This window comes from Phacochoerus africanus, chromosome 8, assembly GCF_016906955.1.
Source record: "Phacochoerus africanus isolate WHEZ1 chromosome 8, ROS_Pafr_v1, whole genome shotgun sequence".
NCBI classification, from domain to species: domain Eukaryota; kingdom Metazoa; phylum Chordata; class Mammalia; order Artiodactyla; family Suidae; genus Phacochoerus; species Phacochoerus africanus.
In genome coordinates this window covers 142003729-142022791 of record NC_062551.1, presented here as the reverse complement: position 1 = coordinate 142022791, position 19063 = coordinate 142003729, and the positions used below count along the sequence as shown (strand labels likewise).

Sequence of the window (19063 nt, the reverse complement as noted above, 5' to 3'; positions counted from 1 at the left end):
AGGGCCAGGACTAAGGAATTTCACCCGCAGTGACAATCACCAAGAGAACACGGACTCGGACTTCACTCCGCAGCCTGTAAGAGAAAGGGCGTTGGAGGTGACGCTCTAGGCAACGCCTCCGCTGCCGGCCAATGAGGAGCTGGGGCCGCCTCGGGGCCTGTGCTCATTGGGTAGCGTTGGTTCCGCCCAGAGGTGAAATCTGCCCGCTAATAAAGTCTCGGATCAGAGTTGCAGAGTCCAGCTTTTGTGCGCTCGCCGCCGCTCGCCTGGCATACTTTTACCTGTTTCTCCAGATTTTTCTGTGTCTTTTCAAGTGCTGACGCAATTTCTTAGTTATGTCTTCCTCATCCTTTAACTCTGTCCTTCCTTCGAAGCTCAACATGCAGGAAAAAGACGCCTCCTCACACGGTTTCCTTCCTAGGTTCCAACATTTCGCCACTCAGGCCATCCATGCCGGCCAGGAGCCGGAGCAGTGGGCCTCCAAAGCTGTAGTGCCCCCCATCTCACTGTCCACCACGTTCAAGCAAGAGGCTCCTGGACAGCACTCGGTGAGCTGGGTGTGTTTGGGGCGGTGCAGTGTTGGGCGATTAAAAAAGAGATGGCTTATAAATTTAAAAGGTACACAAGTAATTTGTAAAACGTAATTTGTGTATATCAGGAAGGATGTTTACTACCCTCTAGCAAAGCTTTGTATTGGATGGTTCAGTGATATTTCTTTTGATAAGCAGGACTGGAAGGAACACTTTGTCCAACTTGCCGTGTAGATTTGGACTGATATTCACGTATTTTTTTGGCAAAGTTGCTGTTTAAAACTATCAACTTCCTTGAGTTATCCTTAGTGACAAAAATTATGAAGTTATAATAAGGACTAAGCGAAAAGAAAATTAAGAGCCTTATAACTCACCTGGAATCAAGATCATTCCCAAAAGCTATTAATTCTCAATATTGTTCCAATAGTTATTAATAGTTATTGAGTACTTGCTGTGTGCCATATACATACTTACATGTATTATATCGTGTGTTACATATATTGCCTCAAGTAATCCTTAACAGCAGTTCTAGTATGAGCTGAGTTCTCATTTATCTCATGAAAAACCTCAGATTTAGGGATGTTTGTATCCATTTAAAGTGGTAGAACTGGGATTCCAAGACTGCTCTAGAAGCCCACCCATTCTTGGGTATTAGGCTACGCTGTGCTATACTACAATAATGCTAGCAATAATCTAACCCATTGCATTAGTGTGACTTAGTGATTAAGAGCATAAACCATGTAGTCAGAGGACCTAGTTTTGAATTCTGACACCACCTCTTCTGAGCTGGGTTGATCTAGAGCAAGTTACTTATCTAAGCTTCAGGTTGATCCTGTATAAATGGGTTAATAATAGTTCCCACCACATAAATTGTTGATATGTATACTAAGCTGTATGGTACATTTTAATTGCTCAGTAGTTTGGTATTTCACAGTCTGGTATTTCGCATGTTCACTTTACACTTTTCCCATTTGATCCTCACAACAATGAGGTCAGACGGCAAGACAGGTAGCATCCTTTTTATAGAAAAGAAACCTACTCAGAGTCATAGATGAGAGAGCCTCTGTGTTAATCACTGAGCGTTTTTCTTTTTTGGTAGCACACTTGATGGATCTTGGAGTATTTAAAATTTGCTGAGGTTTGAAAGAAATTAAGTTGACCATTGAACAACAGGGATTTACACTGTGCAGGTTCATTTACACATGGATTTTTTTTCAATAGTAAACATTGTAGGAGTTCCCGTCATGGCGCAGTGGTTAACGAATCTGACTAGGAACCATGTGGTTGCGGGTTTGGTCCCTGGCTTTGCTCAGTGGGTTAAGGATCCGGCGTTGCCGTGAACTGTGGTGGTGTAGGTTGCAGACGTGGCTCAGATCCCATGTTGCTGTGGCTCTGGTGTAGGCCAGTGGCTATAGCTCCGATTAGACCCCTAGCCTGGGAACCTCCATATGCCATGGGAGCGGCCCTAGAAAAGGCAAAAAAGACAAAAAGACCAAAAAAAAAAAAAAAAGTAAATATTGTAGTGGGAGTTCCCGTCTTGGCACAGCGGAAACAAATACGACTAGGAACCATGAGGTTGCGGGTTGGATCCCTGGCCTCGCTCAGTGGGTTAAGGATCTGGTGTTATGTGATCTGTGGTGTAGGCTGGCAGCAACAGCTCTGATTAGACCCCTAGCCTGGGAACCTCCATATGCTGCAGGTGCGGCCCTAAAAAAAAAGACAAAAGACAAAAAAAAAATTTGTAGTGCTGCACACACCCAAGTTTGGTTAAATAAAATCTGGGGATGCAGAACCACGGATACTGAGGGACCTCAGATATGGAGGGTCCCCTATAAATAATACATGGATTTTTCACTATCAGAGAGTTGTGGTTGACACACCTAACCCCTGAGTCAAGTGTCAACTATAACTGAATGAAATTTGTAGATCCAAAACCTTGATTATACTTCAAACACCTCTTTAGTGTGTTATAAATTCAGGAAAATTCTTTTAGGTGTAGCCTTTTGTTTTGTGAGTTCTTTTTTTTTTCCTTTTCTAGGGCCACTCCTGCGGCATATGGAGGTTCCCAGGCTAGGGGTCTAATCGGAGCTGTAGCCACTGGCCTATGCCAGAGCCACAGCCACGCCAGATCCGAGCTATGTCTGTGACCTACACCACAGCTCATGGCAATGCCGGATCCTTAACCCACTGAGCAAGGCCAGGGATCGAACCTGCAACCTCATGGTTCCTAGTCGGATTCATTAACCACTGAGCCACGATGGGAACTCCTGTTTTGTGAGTTCTAAGGGCATTTCTACAACTGGTTTAGGATTCTTCTAGCTGCTGTACTTTGTAATCACAAAATGTGTACACAGCCTGTCTTCCAAGCACACAGTTTCTTCCTGATGTAGGGCTTTGTGAATGTGCAGCTGTTCAAGCTTCAGCATTTTGTGCAGAAGTTAATAATTTAGCTATGATATTAACAGCTGATTGTTTTCAGAGAGCCAACGGGGTGGTAAAAATCCACAGACTCCTTTTGATGCTTTTAAAAAATCAGTTAAGAGCACTAAAGAATTTTTTTTTTGTCTTTGTCTTTTTTTTTTAGGGCTGCACCCATGGCATGTGGAAGTTCCCAGTCTAGAGGTCGAACTGGAGCTGCAGCTGCTGGCCTATGCCAGAGCCACAGAAACTCGAGCCATGTTTGCAGTCTACATCACAGCTCACAGCAATGCTGGATCCTTAACCCACTGAGCGGGGCCAGGAATCGAACCTGCATCCTCCTGGATACTAGCTGGGTTTGTTAACTGCTGAGCCACCACGGGAATGCCAAAAAGCATCATCATTTCAACGGAATTTCCCAGTTCTGTTTGGAAAGCCATCGAATGAGTGAGAGTGTAGGAATTTGCCACTGAAATATGCTTCCTATCTCCACAAAAAAGTTAAATCTCTGCGGTGAATATTTATGGAGACATGGGCTACTTTCCATGGCAGTTTAACCACCTGAGTCCAGTTTTTTTTTTTTGCTATTTCTTGGGCCGCTCCCACGGCATATGGAGGTTCCCAGGCTAGGGGTCCAATTGGAGCTGTACCCACCGGCCTATGCCAGAGCCACAGCAACATGGGATCCGAGCCGCGTCTGCGACCTACACCACAGCTCACGGCAATGCCAGATCGTTAACCCACTGAGCAAGTGCAGGGACCGAACCAGCAACCTCATGGTTCCTAGTCGGATTCGTTAACCACCGCGCCACGAAGGGAACTCCCATGAGTCCAGTTTTTTCTGTCTGGGGTATAGCTGCAGGTCAATCAACGAGGAGATATGGGGTGTGATGAGGATATCCTAGAGTCCTATAAAATATGTCTACTCAGTTTGTCAAAAACAGGGAAACAAGGCAACACAGCTTAAAAAATATATGTCACTAGTACTGGTAGCCCCTAGATCAGAAACAAAGAGGTAAAGAGTGGTTGTGTTTTGTTATGTGCTATATGAGGTGGGAGGATTTGTAGTCAGTGTTTAAATCCTGGCTTTAAATTCTGGCTCTGACACTCCCTGTAACATTTGGCTTTACTCTCTTCAGAGCAGGTTATGAACATTAAATAAAATGACTGGATATGGACAGAATGACAAATACTAAATGATATCACTTATATGTGAAATCTAAAAAATAAAACTTAACTAGTGAATATAAGAGAAAAAAAAAAGACTCAGAGACAGAGAACAAACCAGGGGTTATCAGTGGGGAAAGGGAAGTGGAGAGAGGGAGGATTGGGGCAGGAGATTAAGAGGTACCAACGACCATATATGAAATATATGAATTGGAAGAATATGTAGTAAAAATGCATAGTACAGGGAATATAGGCAGTGGTGTGTAATGACTATAAATGGAACATGACTTTAAAAAATTGTGAATCACTATGTTGTACACCTATGATGTAATATTGTACATCAACTATACTTCAATAAAATATATCAATAAAACAAAATGACTGGATGAATTCAGCATTTGTAAGATCCGTTCACAGCTTCCTGTTGGGTACTAAACAGAACAGGCATCACTTATGTTTTAGGAAACAAAAAGTAAGTTAGAAATAGGGTTACTGGGAGTTCCCGGCATGGCTCAAGGGTTAACAAATCCGACTAGGAACCATGAGGTTGCTGGTTTGATCCCTGGCCTTGCTCAGTGGGTTAAGGATCCAGCGTTGCCATGAGCTGTGGTGTGGGTTGCAGACGCGGCTTGGGTCCCGAGTTGCTGTGGCTGTGATGTAGGCTGACGGCTACAGCTCCAATTTGACCCCTAGCCTGGGAACCTCCATATGCCGCAGGAGCGGCCCTAGAAAAGGCAAAAAGACAAAAAAAGAAAGAAATAGGGTTACCTTGTTGGTTCAGGTGGTTGCTATTTCCTAATATCCCTAGATTAATGGGTTGAGGTGAATCTAACATAATAATGCTAATAATAAAACCCACCGCTAATTTAGTGGTTAACAGAGTTTTGCATAGGCATCACACAGGGAAGTTATTTTTTATTTTTTATTTATTAGGGCTGCAGGTGTGGCATATGGAAGTCACCAGGCTAGATGTCAGAACTACAGCTGCCGGCCTATGCCACAGCCACAGCATGGCCAGATTTGAGCTGCATCTGTGACCTCTACACCACAGCTCAAGGCAACAACTGATCCTTAACCCACGGAGGGGGGCCAGGGAATGGGGCCGGGGATTGAACCTGCAGGTTCATTTCTGCTGAGCTACAATGGGAACTCTGAGAACTTATTATACATGATCTAATATTATCTTCACATCAATTTTATGAACTATAGATATCTATATCTTATTCCCATTTTATAAGTATGGAGATTGGCTCTGGGAAATGTTAAGTAACTTACCTGTTGGCATGTATTTTGTGAGTGGCAGACACAGCATTTAAATCCAGTTTGGCTGACTTCAGAGCTTCTCTGTACCACTCTGGCCGTGACACTGTTTTGCTTCTGTCCGATGGCCAGACATCATAAATAACAGAAAGTCATTATGGCAGGGTGGACCCATACTTGTGGAGATGTCTAATACTCTGATAATAAATTTAAATCTCTAATAATGAACTCTAACTTTCCTTCAGGGTTTTGAGTACAGCCGTTCTGGAAATCCCACCAGGAACTGCTTGGAAAAAGCAGTGGCAGTGCTGGATGGGGCTAAGTACAGTAAGTAATTTTCATTTCAAAACTTTTAAAAAATCTAGGATCTATTCTTATATGTATGGAGAAAAATCATAGAGGCACAGAATGTAAAAGTGGAAAGAAACAAGGATTAGCTAGTTCAACAACACTCTTACTTTTCTAAGACATTGAATTATTTGCCCAAGGTCCCCACAGATGGCTTACTTTGCATATATGTAAAGATAAGGTGAAAATAAATATGAATAGAAGCAAAATGTCAGAATTTGTCTCTCTCTCTCGCTCTCTCTTTTTTTTTTTTCTTTTCTAGGGCCACTCCCGTGGCATATGGAGGTTCCCAGGCTAAGGGTCGAATCAGAGCTATAGCTGCTGGCCTACACCACAGCCACAGCAATGCCAGATCCAAGTCGCATCTGCAACCTATACCACAGCTCAGGGCAACACCGGATCCTTAACCCACTGAGGGAGGCCAGGGATAGAACCCTAAACCTCATGGTTCCTAGTCAGATTCGTTTCCGCTGCGCCACAGTGGGAACTCCAAAATGTCAGAATTTGACATTTAGTATTCATGTGAATGTACTCTTCATTGGAAGCTGTCCATATAAATAGATAACAGGTAACTCATTTTTATAATACTACCTATAAGAATATAAGCTATCTTATACTCTGGTTCATTCACCTGCTATTTTGTGTCTGAGAATAGGGCCAGGGAACATTTGTAGGAGTCAGGTGTCCTTGATAATGTGCTCTCAGAGATTAGGGATTAACTCTCTTGAATCTTGTGTTTTTTGCCCTGAAGGGAGTAAATTGCTATTAAATCATCTTTGTATTTGTTGGACAAATGATGCTAAATAAGGGAAGAACAGTGAATAGAAAATAAAAATCTTAGGAGTTTTCTCCCAGCAGGAGTGTAGGAATTGGAGTGTCAGTGTGAGTTTTGGGGGTTTCCTTGGGATTTTTAGTCACTGTCTTTCCATATAGTTAATGGATGAATCATATCTTAGCTCTGTTTCTCAACTTTGAAATTTCTTTAGAGTTGGATACCTTTAAACTGTTTTTTTTTGTCTTTTTTTGGTTGTTGTTGTTGTTGTTATTGTTGTTGTTGTTGCTATTTCTTGGGCCGCTCCCACGGCATATGGAGGTTCCCAGGCTAGGGGTCTAATTGGAGCTGTAGCTGCCAGCCTACGCAAGAGCCACAGCAACGCGGGATCCGAGCCGCGTCTGCAACCTACACCACAGCTCACGGCAACGCCGGATTGTTAACCCACTGAGCAAGGGCAGGGACCGAACCCGCAACCTCATGGTTCCTAGTCGGATTCGTTAACCACTGCGCCACGATGGGAACTCCAGATACCTTTAAACTGTAATTGAATTGGTAAGTGATCTTTTATCTCAGAATTTTGTAAATAATTATTTCATTAAAGCTTGTCAGAGAAATGTTATAATCAAAATGAAATTATGTATTTTTTATCTTTTTTTTGTCTATTTGCCTTTTTCTAGGGCCACACCTGCGGCATATGGACGTTCCCAGGCCAGGGGTCTAATCGGAGCTGTAGCCACCGGCCTAGGCCACAGCCGCAGAAACGGCAACATGGGATCCGAGCCGCGTCTGCCACCTACAGCACAGCTCATGGCATTGCCGGATCCTTGACCCACTGAGCGAGGCCAGGGATCGAACCCAAAACCTCATGGTTTCTAATCGGATTCGTTAACCACTGAGTCATGACGGAAACTCCCTGTATTTTTTTTATCTTAAAGAGATTTTATCTTTGAAGTAGAAAGGGGGACTTTGTGATGGAGTTAAGCAGGGGATTTCTGGTGACTTAATAGTGATGGTGTCCTCTTCTCAACAGAGACAGGGATGCCAAGTGATGCAAGTGAATACTCTAGGTGTTTTTAACCTATAGGTCTGACTTTTTGGCTTACTCTAATTTGGTTTTTATTTTAGGTTTGGCCTTTGCTTCAGGTTTAGCAGCCACTGTGACTATTACCCATCTGTTAAAAGCAGGAGACCAGATTATTTCTATGGATGATGTATACGGAGGTACGTGAGCTCACGTTCATGCTGTGCCAGCTGATATTTTAAGGACAATAAAATGGGTCCTGAAGTATATTAACAATGCTACCAGGATTATTGATTATCTTTTCAAGGTGTGATAAACACCTCCATGCTGGCTCAGACTTGGTAAAGGAGGAACATAAACACTTAGGGTCTATGCTCTAGAACTACTTGTAAGAGAGATTGTTTTTTTTTTTTTGTCTTTTGTTGTTGTTGTTGTTGCTATTTCTTGGGCTGCTCCTGCGGCATATGGAGGTTCCCAGGCTAGGGGTTGAATCAGAGCTGTAGCCACCGGCCTACGCCAGAGCCACAGCAACGTGGGATCCGAGCAAGGGCAGGGACCGAACCCGCAACCTCATGGTTCCTAGTCGGATTCGTTAACCACTGCGCCACGACGGGAACTCCGAGATTGTTTAATAACAATTTTATTAAACAATCTCTCTTAAGCTGCTGGAATGAAGATGTTGGATTTGATTAACTGTCAGACATATTCTACTATGGTGTTTAAAGAGAGGTTTCTAGAGAGTTCCTATGGTGGCTCAGCAGAAACGAATCCAACTAGTAGCCATGACGCAGGTTTGATCTTTGGCCTCACTCAGTGGGTTGGGGATCCAGCGTTGCCATGAGCTGTGGTGTAGGTCGCAGATATGGCTCAGATCCCATGCTGCTATGCCTATGGAGTAGGTTGGCAGCTGTAGCTCCAGTTCGATCCCTAGCCTAGGAACTTCCATATGCTACGAGTGCAGGCCCCACCCCCCCCACCCCTGCCTCCGCCAAAAGAAGAATGTTCTATTACAAATTAAAATTTTTACCTGCAATGAAGATGGACTATAACCCAGGTCATTCTCAAAGGGCTTAACTCTACCCAACCCTTTACCTTTATTCCTTGCTGCCCCCAACCCTTATTCCTTCTTTTTTTTTTTTTTTAGGGAAAATTTTGAAAATCTGTTCATAGCTGTGGACTCTTTTTTCCAAAAATATACTTAAGACCACATCCAATATTTATCATTCTAATTTTAAGGTCAAGGAATCTTACCCCTTGAAGCCCATCTATGGATACAAGTTTAAGGACTTTAATTGCAAAATGTTTAAATGCTATTTATATAAAGTGGCAGGTAGGAAGGTAAGGAAGACAGGTGGCCTTAACTTTTTTTTTTTTTCTTTTTAGGGCAGCAGCCACAGCATATGGGGGTTCCCAGGCTATAGTTCCAAATCAGAGCTACAGCCACTGGCCTACACCACAGCTAAAGCAATGCCAGATCTGTGCTGCATCTGCAACCTACGGCACAGCTCACGTCAGTGCCAGGTCCTTAACCCACTGAGCAAGGCCAGGGATCAAACCTGCATCCTCATGGATGCTAGTCAGATTCGTTTCCACTGAGCCACAGTGGGAACTCCCTGAAAAAAAAAATTTTTTTTTTGACAATTCCTTATATTCTTTTTCAACCTTATATTACCTAGGGTCTGTCTACCAAAAATCCAGTTCATCTGTTTTTTTTTAAATGGCTACAGCTGAGGCATATGGAAATTCTCAGGCCAGGGATAGAATCTGAGCCAAAGCTGTAATCAATGCTGCAGCTGCAAGAATGCCAGATCTTTTAACCCACTGTACTGGTCAGGGACCGAACTGGCCCTGCAGTGACCTGAGCTGCTGGAGTCTTAACTCACTGTGTGAACCCACTGCACCACAGCGGGAACTCCTCTGGTTTATCTTTTTTTTCTTTTTCTTTTTTTCCTTTTTAGGGTCTCGCCTGCAGCATATGGAGGTGGCTTGGGGTCTAATCGGAGCTACAGCTGCTGGCCACAGCCACAGCCACAACAACACTGGATCAAGCCATGTCTGCGACCTGCACCACAGCTCATGGCAACATCGGATCCTTAACCCACTGAGAGAAGCAAGGGATCGAAGCCGCAACCTCATGTTTCTGAGTCAGATTCGTTTCCGATGTGCCATGATGGGAACTTCTTCCAGTTTATCTTTGATAAAGTTTTTTTCCTTTTTTGGTTCACTATTAGTAGCAGAAAATTTTTCTTTAAATTTACATAAATAAACATCGAATCCAGAACAGTATTTATAAAAGAAACTATTTTAAGTTGAATGATTTATCTTCTTTTGCTGTAAAACTCTTGTAGTTTGATTTACATTGTCTCATTTGTTAGAGCATTTAGAACCACATAACAAAAAGATTGAAGAAGTACAAAGGATGATAACCAACTGTTTCCTGTTACCAACGTATAATCAGTTTAAAATTTTATTTTGAACATTTCGTTGACATTGGTTCATTTATTTTAGATTTGAATCCTAGAAAGGAATTATTCAAAAAAAGATTGATGTTTCAGGGAGTATGCCACTTAATGTTTGAAGAGTAGAGATTGTGTATTCTAAGAAACATTTTCTGCTTCATGTTCCTTGATGTGGGTATTAAGTATGTTCTATTTGATTACTCAACTTTTAGTTTAAAATTTAAGCCTTATATTCTTTTTTTTTTGTCTTTTGTCTTTTTAGGGCCGCACCTTCATCATATAGAAGTTCCCAGGCTAGGGGTCTAATCAGAGCTGTTGCTGCCAGCCTACGCCAGAGCCACAGCAACACCAGATCCGAGCCACGTCTGTGACCTACACCACAGCTCAGGGCAATGCCGGATCCTCAACCTACTGAGCGAGGCCAGGGATTGAACACTCATGGTTCCTAGTCAGATTCATTTCTGCTGCTCCATGACAGGAACTCCCAAAGCCTTATATTCTTAATACAAGATGGTGAAACTACTCTAGCAATGTAGATTTCATTGTTTCTTTATTGGTGATTGACACTTCCTTATATTTTTAGTGTTTATAACTGTAAGGAATGAATATTTCTTAATACCATGTTCTTTTCATTTTATCTGATTCCCTTCTACCTCAGGTACAAATAGGTACTTTAGGCAGGTGGCAGCTGAATTTGGTCTAAAGATTTCTTTTGTCGATTGTTCCAAAAGCAAATTGCTAGAGGCAGCTATTACACCAGAAACCAAGGTAACTCAATTTTCAGTTTGTCTGTTTTTCTTGTGATGTTTTATTTTCATCATTTCTGTTTACGCGAGGACATAATTTAAATCTGAATAACACAGTTTACTAGAAGCCACTGGAATCCATCAAGATTAGGACAGGTCTGACTTTTCCTGTTTACTGTAGGATAACACGTACATGCATTCTGTAACGGGATTCAAATTCTAATTCTGTATCATAGTTGGTGTATTATCATGGGCAAGTTATTTAACCACCATCTCATTTTTTTATTTGCAAAATGTGGATATTTGTAACTGCTTGATAGAAAGGTGGCTGTGTGAATTAAATAAGGCATGTGAAACGCTTATTATAATACCCAATACATGCTGACTGTTGAAGACTTAGTTAGCAAGAGCAGACAATTCCTTTTTTTTGGTCTTTTTGTCTTTTTAGGGCCACATCTGCCACATATGGAGGTTCCCAGGGTAGGGGTCCAATTGAAGCTGTAGCCGCCGGCCTACACCAGAGCCATAGCAACGAGGGATCCCAACCAAGTCTGCAACCTAAACCACAGCTCATGGCAATGCCGGATCCTTAACCCACTGAGTAAGGCCAGGGATTGAACACACAACCTCATGTTCCTGGTCAGATTCGTTTCTTCTGCACCACAATAGGAACTCCTTCTTTCCCTCACTCTTAAACCCATTCTCAGGAGTTCCTATTGTGGCTCAGCGGGTTAAGAACTCAACTAGTATCCACAAGGATGCAGGTTTGATCACTGGCCTTGCTCAGTGGGTTAAGGATCTGGCATTGCCACAAGCCTTGGTGTAGGTCACAGATGTGGCTTGGATCTGGTATTGCTGTTGCTGTGACTGTAGAGTAGGCCAGCAGCTGTGGCTCCAATTCAACCCTAGCCTGGGAACTTCCATGTGCCTTGGTTGCAGCCCTAAAAAGAAAAAAACGTACTCCTCAAGTTCTGGGGACTTATTTTGTAGTTTCTTGGGCACCTGGTGTCATTTAAGTTGCTATTCAGGGTATTTTTGGCGTAATAGGGGGAGTTCTCTTTATTTAGATTTCTTTTTCTTGGCCACACTCAAGGCATGTGATTCTCGAGCCAGGGATCAAACTTGAGCCACTGCAGTGGTAAGCTGTATCCTTAACCCACTGTCACCCAGTAACTCCTGGGATAGCTCCCTTTATTGAAAATTCAAGAATGTAACCTTAGACAACCTATTTTATTTATTTTTGAGGACAAAATTCCCAGGCATTGAACCATCCATGTCTTTGGAATTCTTCCTTTTTTAATGGAAAGTAATTACGATAATTAAATTGAGTGCTTTTCTGCTTATATGTACATTATCTCATTTGGTCCTTATAACAACTGTATAAGGTGCATATTGTCAATCATTGTATAGATGAAAACTTAGGGGTATATAGAGGGTTAGTTACTTAGCTATGACCCCAGAAATTCATGGGGTGAGAATTCAGATTCAGACCTTCAAACTTTGTCATCCATGGTCTTCCAACATAGTTACAGTATATGAGAGTATTATGTTTGTGCAGATTATTTTTATGAACTTTTGTCATTTGCTGAATTATTTTAGCTTGTTTGGATTGAAACACCCACAAACCCTACCTTGAAGATGATTGACATTGAAGCCTGTGCACAGATAGTCCATAAACATGGAGATATTATTTTGGTTGTGGATAACACTTTTATGTCTGCATATTTCCAGGTAAGTGAACATTATATTTTTTTGCATGATTAGTAGACTAAACAGATACCTGTAACTAGGAGAGAAAGGATTTGTTTACATCATTAATTAGACAAAGAATTAAAATTGGATCTTTTCTACCTTTAGTTAATGGCTTTTCAACCCTAGGTTAATGTGTTGTAGGTGACTTTGTATATATATATATATTTTTTGTCTTTTTTTGCTATTTCTTTTTTTTGTCTTTTTGCTATTTCTTGGGCCACTCCCGTGGCATATGGAGGTTCCCAGGCTAGGGGTTGAATTGGAGCTGTAGCCATTGGCCTACACCAGAGCCACAGCAACGCGGGATCCGAGCCGCGTCTGCGACCTACACCACAGCTCGTGGCAATGCCGGATCTTTAACCCACTGAGCAAGGGCAGGGACTGAACCCACAACCTCATGGTTCCTAGTCGGATTCGTTAACCACTGTGCCACAACGGGAACTCCCCAGCTCATTTTCTCCAGCTCTTCAATTACACAGATGTTTAAAAGCTCAGTTGTTTACATTCCCCATTCTGTACTGGGTCCCTGAATTTGACCCAGGCTGCTGCCTCCCTTGTGAGTGGCTGACTCCCTGGTAGTTTGCATAAACCTGTTCTTCATTGTCCTCTGTTTTATTCAGAAGGCACTACTGTGTTTTACCTGCTTTTCATGAAGCACATTTCCTGGCTACATGGCATTTAGACAGCTTCATGGGCCATCTACCTTTGGCTCATGATGTATCTTTGGCTGATAGTTACATTGGCTAGTCAGTTTCCAAGTGAAAATCTTCTGGCATCATTGATTTGTCCCAAGTGATTTTCACTCTTGGGAGTCTTTATCCCAGCTCTTTACCCATGTACCTCTTACAGTAGGCCGGTTAACACAGTGTAGGATTGCTCTAGCTGAGTCATAGTGACTCCTGTGTATTCTCAAGGATATTGTATGAATTGTTTTAGCCTGGGCCTGCCCAGGTTACTCATCATGCTTGGCCCTTTTTCTTCTACTACTATCACTAAAATAGGTCCAGTTTTTCTACCTTTCTGAAGCCCACATCACATTCCTCATGGCGGAGGCTGCAGTTTGCTTCATTTCAATCTGGATTCATTCCAGTCGAATGAATCACAATCACATTGTCCCCAGGCAACCACATGCATCCGTTTCAGAAAGCATATCTTCTGAAAAGGTCCTCCCATTGTTTTCCCCTCATAGAAAACTGGATATATTCTTTCTTCCCTTCCTTTTGTCTTCTGGATCTTCTATAAATCCCACAAGACAACATGGTTATATTAGCATAAAGTTGCAGCATAGAACCTCTGAATTCAGGTAGTTTGGGTGTGAGCCATGACTCTACCAGTTTTTTAATCTGAATGATCTATTTTTTCTTAGTCTCTTTTCACCATCTGTGCATTAGAGTCATAAACGTCCAGTAAAGTATTTTGAAAAATACTTCACTGAGTTACGTATTTACCATAGTCTTGGTGCACAACAAGATCAACGTATGTTAGTTACTGGTTTTTGTTTTTCCTTTTGACCACAGAGTTTATAGAATGTTAACACTGGAAGAGACCTTGTTGCTGAAACTTAGCCTCTATCCACTGGTGCCAAATAGAAACACAGAGACAGAGTTTTGGGTGAAGTAGAAACGAGTAGCTTTAGGAGTTCCATTGTGGCTCAGTGGTAACAATCCCCACTAGTATCCATGAGGACGTGGGTTCGATCCCTGGCCTTGCTCAGTGGGTTAAGGATCTGGCGTTGCTGTGATCTGTGGTGTAGGTCACAGATGCTGCTCGGATCTGGCATTACATGTGAGGAAGGATCAGGGTAGGGGCGAGCTTCACAAAGCTGGCGTTTTAGTTGTTCTTGAGATTATCACACCATGACCTTTCTGGAATGAAGAATGTTTCTTCAAGTAGTTAACATCTTCTATTTATTGGGGGTTTCAGTTCTACAGAAGAGCTCAAAGATACTGCTATGTGTATCTCTTGAGGAGAAACCAGGACCCTGCCCCAAGCCTGCACCACTGTTTCCTGACTGCTCCTCCTTTGTCTCTGCTGCCTCTCCCTTTCCTGAGTAGCAACTGCTTGAACCTACCCATTAGAATTCAAGGAAGGTCTTGAAGGCTGAATGAGGCCTATTTCCTAAAAATAAGAAGTGGGAGAAATAGGCTTTTGGACCCAGGAGCCACACAGGGCCCTGCTTGTTTTCAGCATTGCGCCCATCACTTTAGAGATGAGCAAATACCTATGTAAATAGTGCTTTGAGTACTTAAATCATCCCTTTTTTTTTTCTTCTTCGCTGCACCTGTGGCATATGGAATTCCCAGGCCAAGGATGGAATCCAAGCCATAGCTGTGATGTATGCCATAACTGCAGTAATGCCTGGCTGCATTAACCCTCTGCCATGGGCCAGGGATTGAAACCTTGATGCCACAGAAACAACACTGGATCTTACCCCACTGTGTCACAGTGGGAACTCCGATCTTATTTTTGAAACCCTAAATGAAAAGTCTCATAGCCCCTGCCTAGTGAGGTTACACACACACACACACACACACACACACACACACACACACACACAATTTTAAAGAAAATATAAATGGAAAGATGTTGATGTTATATTTTTCAGTGAACAAGTTGACTATAAATAACCCTCACTGTAAACAAAGACATTTAAAAAGGATTACTTTGCCAGGAAAATTGAGTGAGGGAAAACAATCCAAACAAATTTCTTCATAAGTTATTTTATACTTGACACAACTAGTAAAATAAAAGTAATGAAGAGTCAATAAAAGCAAGGTCAAAACATATGTTATAAGGTTACAATGATTAAAAATCTAAGCAAATTAATTTTATACTTCTTGACATGACAATTGCTGAATGTTTGTCAGCTATTCTTTGAGTTTACTGAGTCATAAAATGCAAACATCTCTCCTCCAGGAAATCAGTTTAGGTCAGCAATTGCTCTAAAAAAACAAGTTCAGAAAACCTGCTCACTTGGGTTTACCTGTCATTTCCAGGGAATTTGTGCCTTTGGATTGAATACTGGGTCCAATACATGGTATTTGTATTTGGTGGGAATGAGAAAAGGGAAAGATAATATCGGAGATCCTGGAAAATTTTAAGATGTATGTATTTTTGAAAAGTTAGAATAGGAATGGAATTTACAATAGCAAATAGACAAGTAATGGAGCATATTTTCAAGCAATTTCCCATTTAAAATAAAACCCTTTTATTTATTTCAGCGGCCTTTGGCTCTGGGAGCTGATATTTGTATGTATTCAGCAACAAAATATATGAATGGTAAGACATGCACAGCCTACACTTGAGTGCTGTTTTCCATGGATAGGTGAAAAGAGCATCAGCTTTGATATTTTGATCCCTTTTCTATTATTATTCAGATTTTCTCTGACATGTAGAAAGTAAGAAAATTATGTTTTCATTAAATACGGGATTCCATTTAAAACAGACAAAAACTATGCTCATGGTTTTTCAGCAGAGGGTTAAAATTTACTATAAAGGTTATAATTTTACACTGTTGATAGCCTAAAAAGAAACATTTAATATGATTTTAATTTTATTGTTTAGGTATAGCTTTTACTACTATTAAATTGAATAAAGTATATTTAAACTTATTCTATAGGGCTTTTTCCCAGAGAGCTTTTCCAAGTCATGTTTAGAAATTATAAAACAAGGAACAAACATACATTGTTTGCAACTTTTTTTAACAAGATTTTTGTTGTTGTTGTTGCTTTTGGTTTTGTTGTTTTAGGCCACAGTGATGTTGTAATGGGCTTAGTGTCACTTAATTCTGAGACTCTTCATAGTAGGCTCCGTTTCTTGCAAAATTGTAAGTATTAAAAAGCCTGGATTTCCCCTATGTTTGATATTTGTATTTCCATTAAATGTTGTAAAGGAATAGCGTTCTACTAATTTAGGAAGAAATGAGAGCTATAGGGGGAAAATAAGATTTTTTTTTAGAGGAAAATAGAAAAACTGGGTTTTAAAAATAAAAGTTATGGGAGTTCCCGTCGTGGCGCAGTGGTTAACGAATCCGACTAGGAACCTGAGGTTGCAGGTTCGGTCCCTGCTCTTGCTCAGTGGGTTAACGATCCAGCGTTGCCCTGAGCTGTGGTGTAGGTTGCAGACGCGGCTCGGATCTTGCGTTGCTATGGCTCTGGTGTAGGCCAATGGCTACAGCTCCGATTGGACCCCTAGCCTGGGAACCTCCATATGCCGCGGGAGCGGCCCAAAGAAATAGCAAAAAGACAAAAAAAAAAAAATAATAATAATAATAAATAAATAAATAAATAAATAAAATAAAAGTTATGGCATGATAGGGCTTTACAACATGACCAAGGGATTAGTTTTGTTATTTTTACAATTCACGTTAATTTTGGGATTTTCTTGTGGCACAGCAGTTTAAGGATCTGGCATTGTCACTTCAGCAGCTCCAGTTACTACTGTGCCATGGGTACCATTCCTGGCTGGGAACTTCCACATGCTGCAAGCACAGGAAAAAAAAAAACCCTCCAAAAAACCAACAACAAAATCCATAATAATTTTGATTATAAATTGGTAAAGCTCAAGTGAATTTTTAGTTTTAAGACTTGTTTTTTTTTTTTTTAAGCATTTGGAACAATGGCTTTCTTATACCTTTTATATCTGGAATGGTGATTAATTTTAAATGGCATTTAAGATGTAAACTGATATTTTTCAACAGATCTTCAAACATCTGTTTTCTGTTTAGATTGTTTAGTTAGCTCAGGTTTGGTTAAGAGTTTACTGAAAGAGACTTGATTTTACAACTGCAATTTGACTGAAAGATAAGATACAGACATAATTAGAAGTAAAAAATCCCTTCGAGGGAATAAGTAGTAGAGTAACAAAAGGGGATGCTGGGGAAAATACATTGCTTGCTAAATTCCTTTCATTTATAAAAAGAAAGAACTGAGGCAGGTATCCTGGAGGCATGGTAGATCACAATCTGCTTGATTCAAAAGCTTATTAGGGGAATTCCTGTCGTGGCTCAGTGGATAATGGACCCAACTGGTATCCATGAGGATGAGGGTTCGATCCCTGACTTGGCCTCTCTCAGTGGGTTTTAAGGATCCAATGTTGTGGTGAACTGTGGTGTAGGTCACAGACACCGGTCGGATCCACCTTGTGGTGTAGGCTGTCAGTCATAGCTCCGATTCCAGTCGACCCCTAGCCTGGGAACCTCCATACGCCGCGGGTGCGGCCATAAAAAGACAAAAGACCAAGGGGAAGAAAAAAAGCTAATTAGAACACTGCTAGAACACTCAGTATTAATACAAGATTAAACTATGCGCAGTGTCCTTTCCTTAAAATCATTGAAAGGACTACTGATGCTTATATTTGAAAAGTTCATATCATTGTGTTGTACTTAGTTTTCAGGATATTCATTTATCCTCATTTTAAAGCCCATTTCTCTAAGCAGCTTTGATGCCTCCTTCTCATGCTTCTAATTTGATATATTATTATTACTATTTTGTCTTTTTGCCTTTTCTAGGGCCGTTTCCCACGGCATATGGGGGTTCCCAGGCTCGGGGTCGAATCGGAGCTGTAACCACTGGCCTACACCAGAGCCACAGCAACTCGGGATCTGAGCCGTGTCTGCGACCTACACCACAGTTCACGGCAACACCCGATCCTTAACCCACATGAGCAGGGCCAGGGATCAAACCCGCAACCTCATGGTTCCTAGTCAGATTCGTTAACCACTGCACCACGACAGGAACTCCAAATTTTTCCTACTAAAACTCAAACATTGGGTTTTGTAGCTAGCCTCTTAGTCACTATAATGGAAAAGATCGGTGAGAGACTTTTCTGTGTCCCTTCTCAACTTCAGTCCAACCCAGGACATGTTCATCTTGCAGCTCTTGGAGCAGTTCCGTCTCCTATTGACTGCTACCTCTGCAATCGAGGTCTGAAGACTCTACAGGTCCGCATGGAGAAGCATTTTGAAAATGGAATGGCAGTTGCTCAGTTTTTGGAATCACATCCTCTGGTAGAAAAAGTTATTTATCCTGGTATGTTATTCTGCTTTCTAAGCACATGTGGTTATACTAGGATTTTAAGTGTTATTCTAAACATCCTGTTTATGTAACATTATTTATAAATGTTAAGTACTTTCTTGTATTTTTATGTTGTTCACTTATCATAAACTTCCATATGCCGCAAGCAAAAAAAAAAAAAAAAAATTAGTCTTATATATTAGATGTTCCTCTGATGGCCTTTAGCTTAAAGGTCTGTCTATACCTATTCCAGGATTGTGACCTTTTACGTTCGAGTTTATTTGCTTCTGATTTTGTGTGTGTGTGTGTGTTCACTTACTTTATTAACACTACATTTACGGTGTTATCACCATGGAATGTAAATTCAGATGAGACAAGAGAATTTCACAGGTGCAACAAAGCATTCTATAGTCTCCCAAAGTTTGCGTATAATGTCTGACCAAACCAGCCTGCTCATAAATCAATAACCTCCATTATAGATAATTTATTTAGTTTAACATTTATGATGCTTACAGAGAAAATAAACTTACTGCACATGTTTAAACAGTATTTTTCATTTACTTTTGCATTAGC

At 41.2% G+C, this 19063-nt stretch overlaps 1 protein-coding gene across 1 annotated transcript in view; it reads left to right on the top strand.

Moving 5' to 3' along the window:
• Positions 1-220: 220 nt before the first annotated feature.
• Positions 221-19063, top strand: part of CTH (cystathionine gamma-lyase) — a 32184-nt gene continuing 13341 nt past the window's right edge. The window contains exons 1-8 of the mRNA XM_047788656.1: positions 221-548; positions 5621-5702; positions 7624-7719; positions 10637-10746; positions 12324-12455; positions 15698-15755; positions 16225-16302; positions 18353-18505. Of these exons, the coding sequence (XP_047644612.1) occupies positions 336-548; positions 5621-5702; positions 7624-7719; positions 10637-10746; positions 12324-12455; positions 15698-15755; positions 16225-16302; positions 18353-18505 (922 nt within the window). The 5' untranslated portion in view covers positions 221-335. The remainder of the gene's footprint in view (positions 549-5620; positions 5703-7623; positions 7720-10636; positions 10747-12323; positions 12456-15697; positions 15756-16224; positions 16303-18352; positions 18506-19063) is intronic.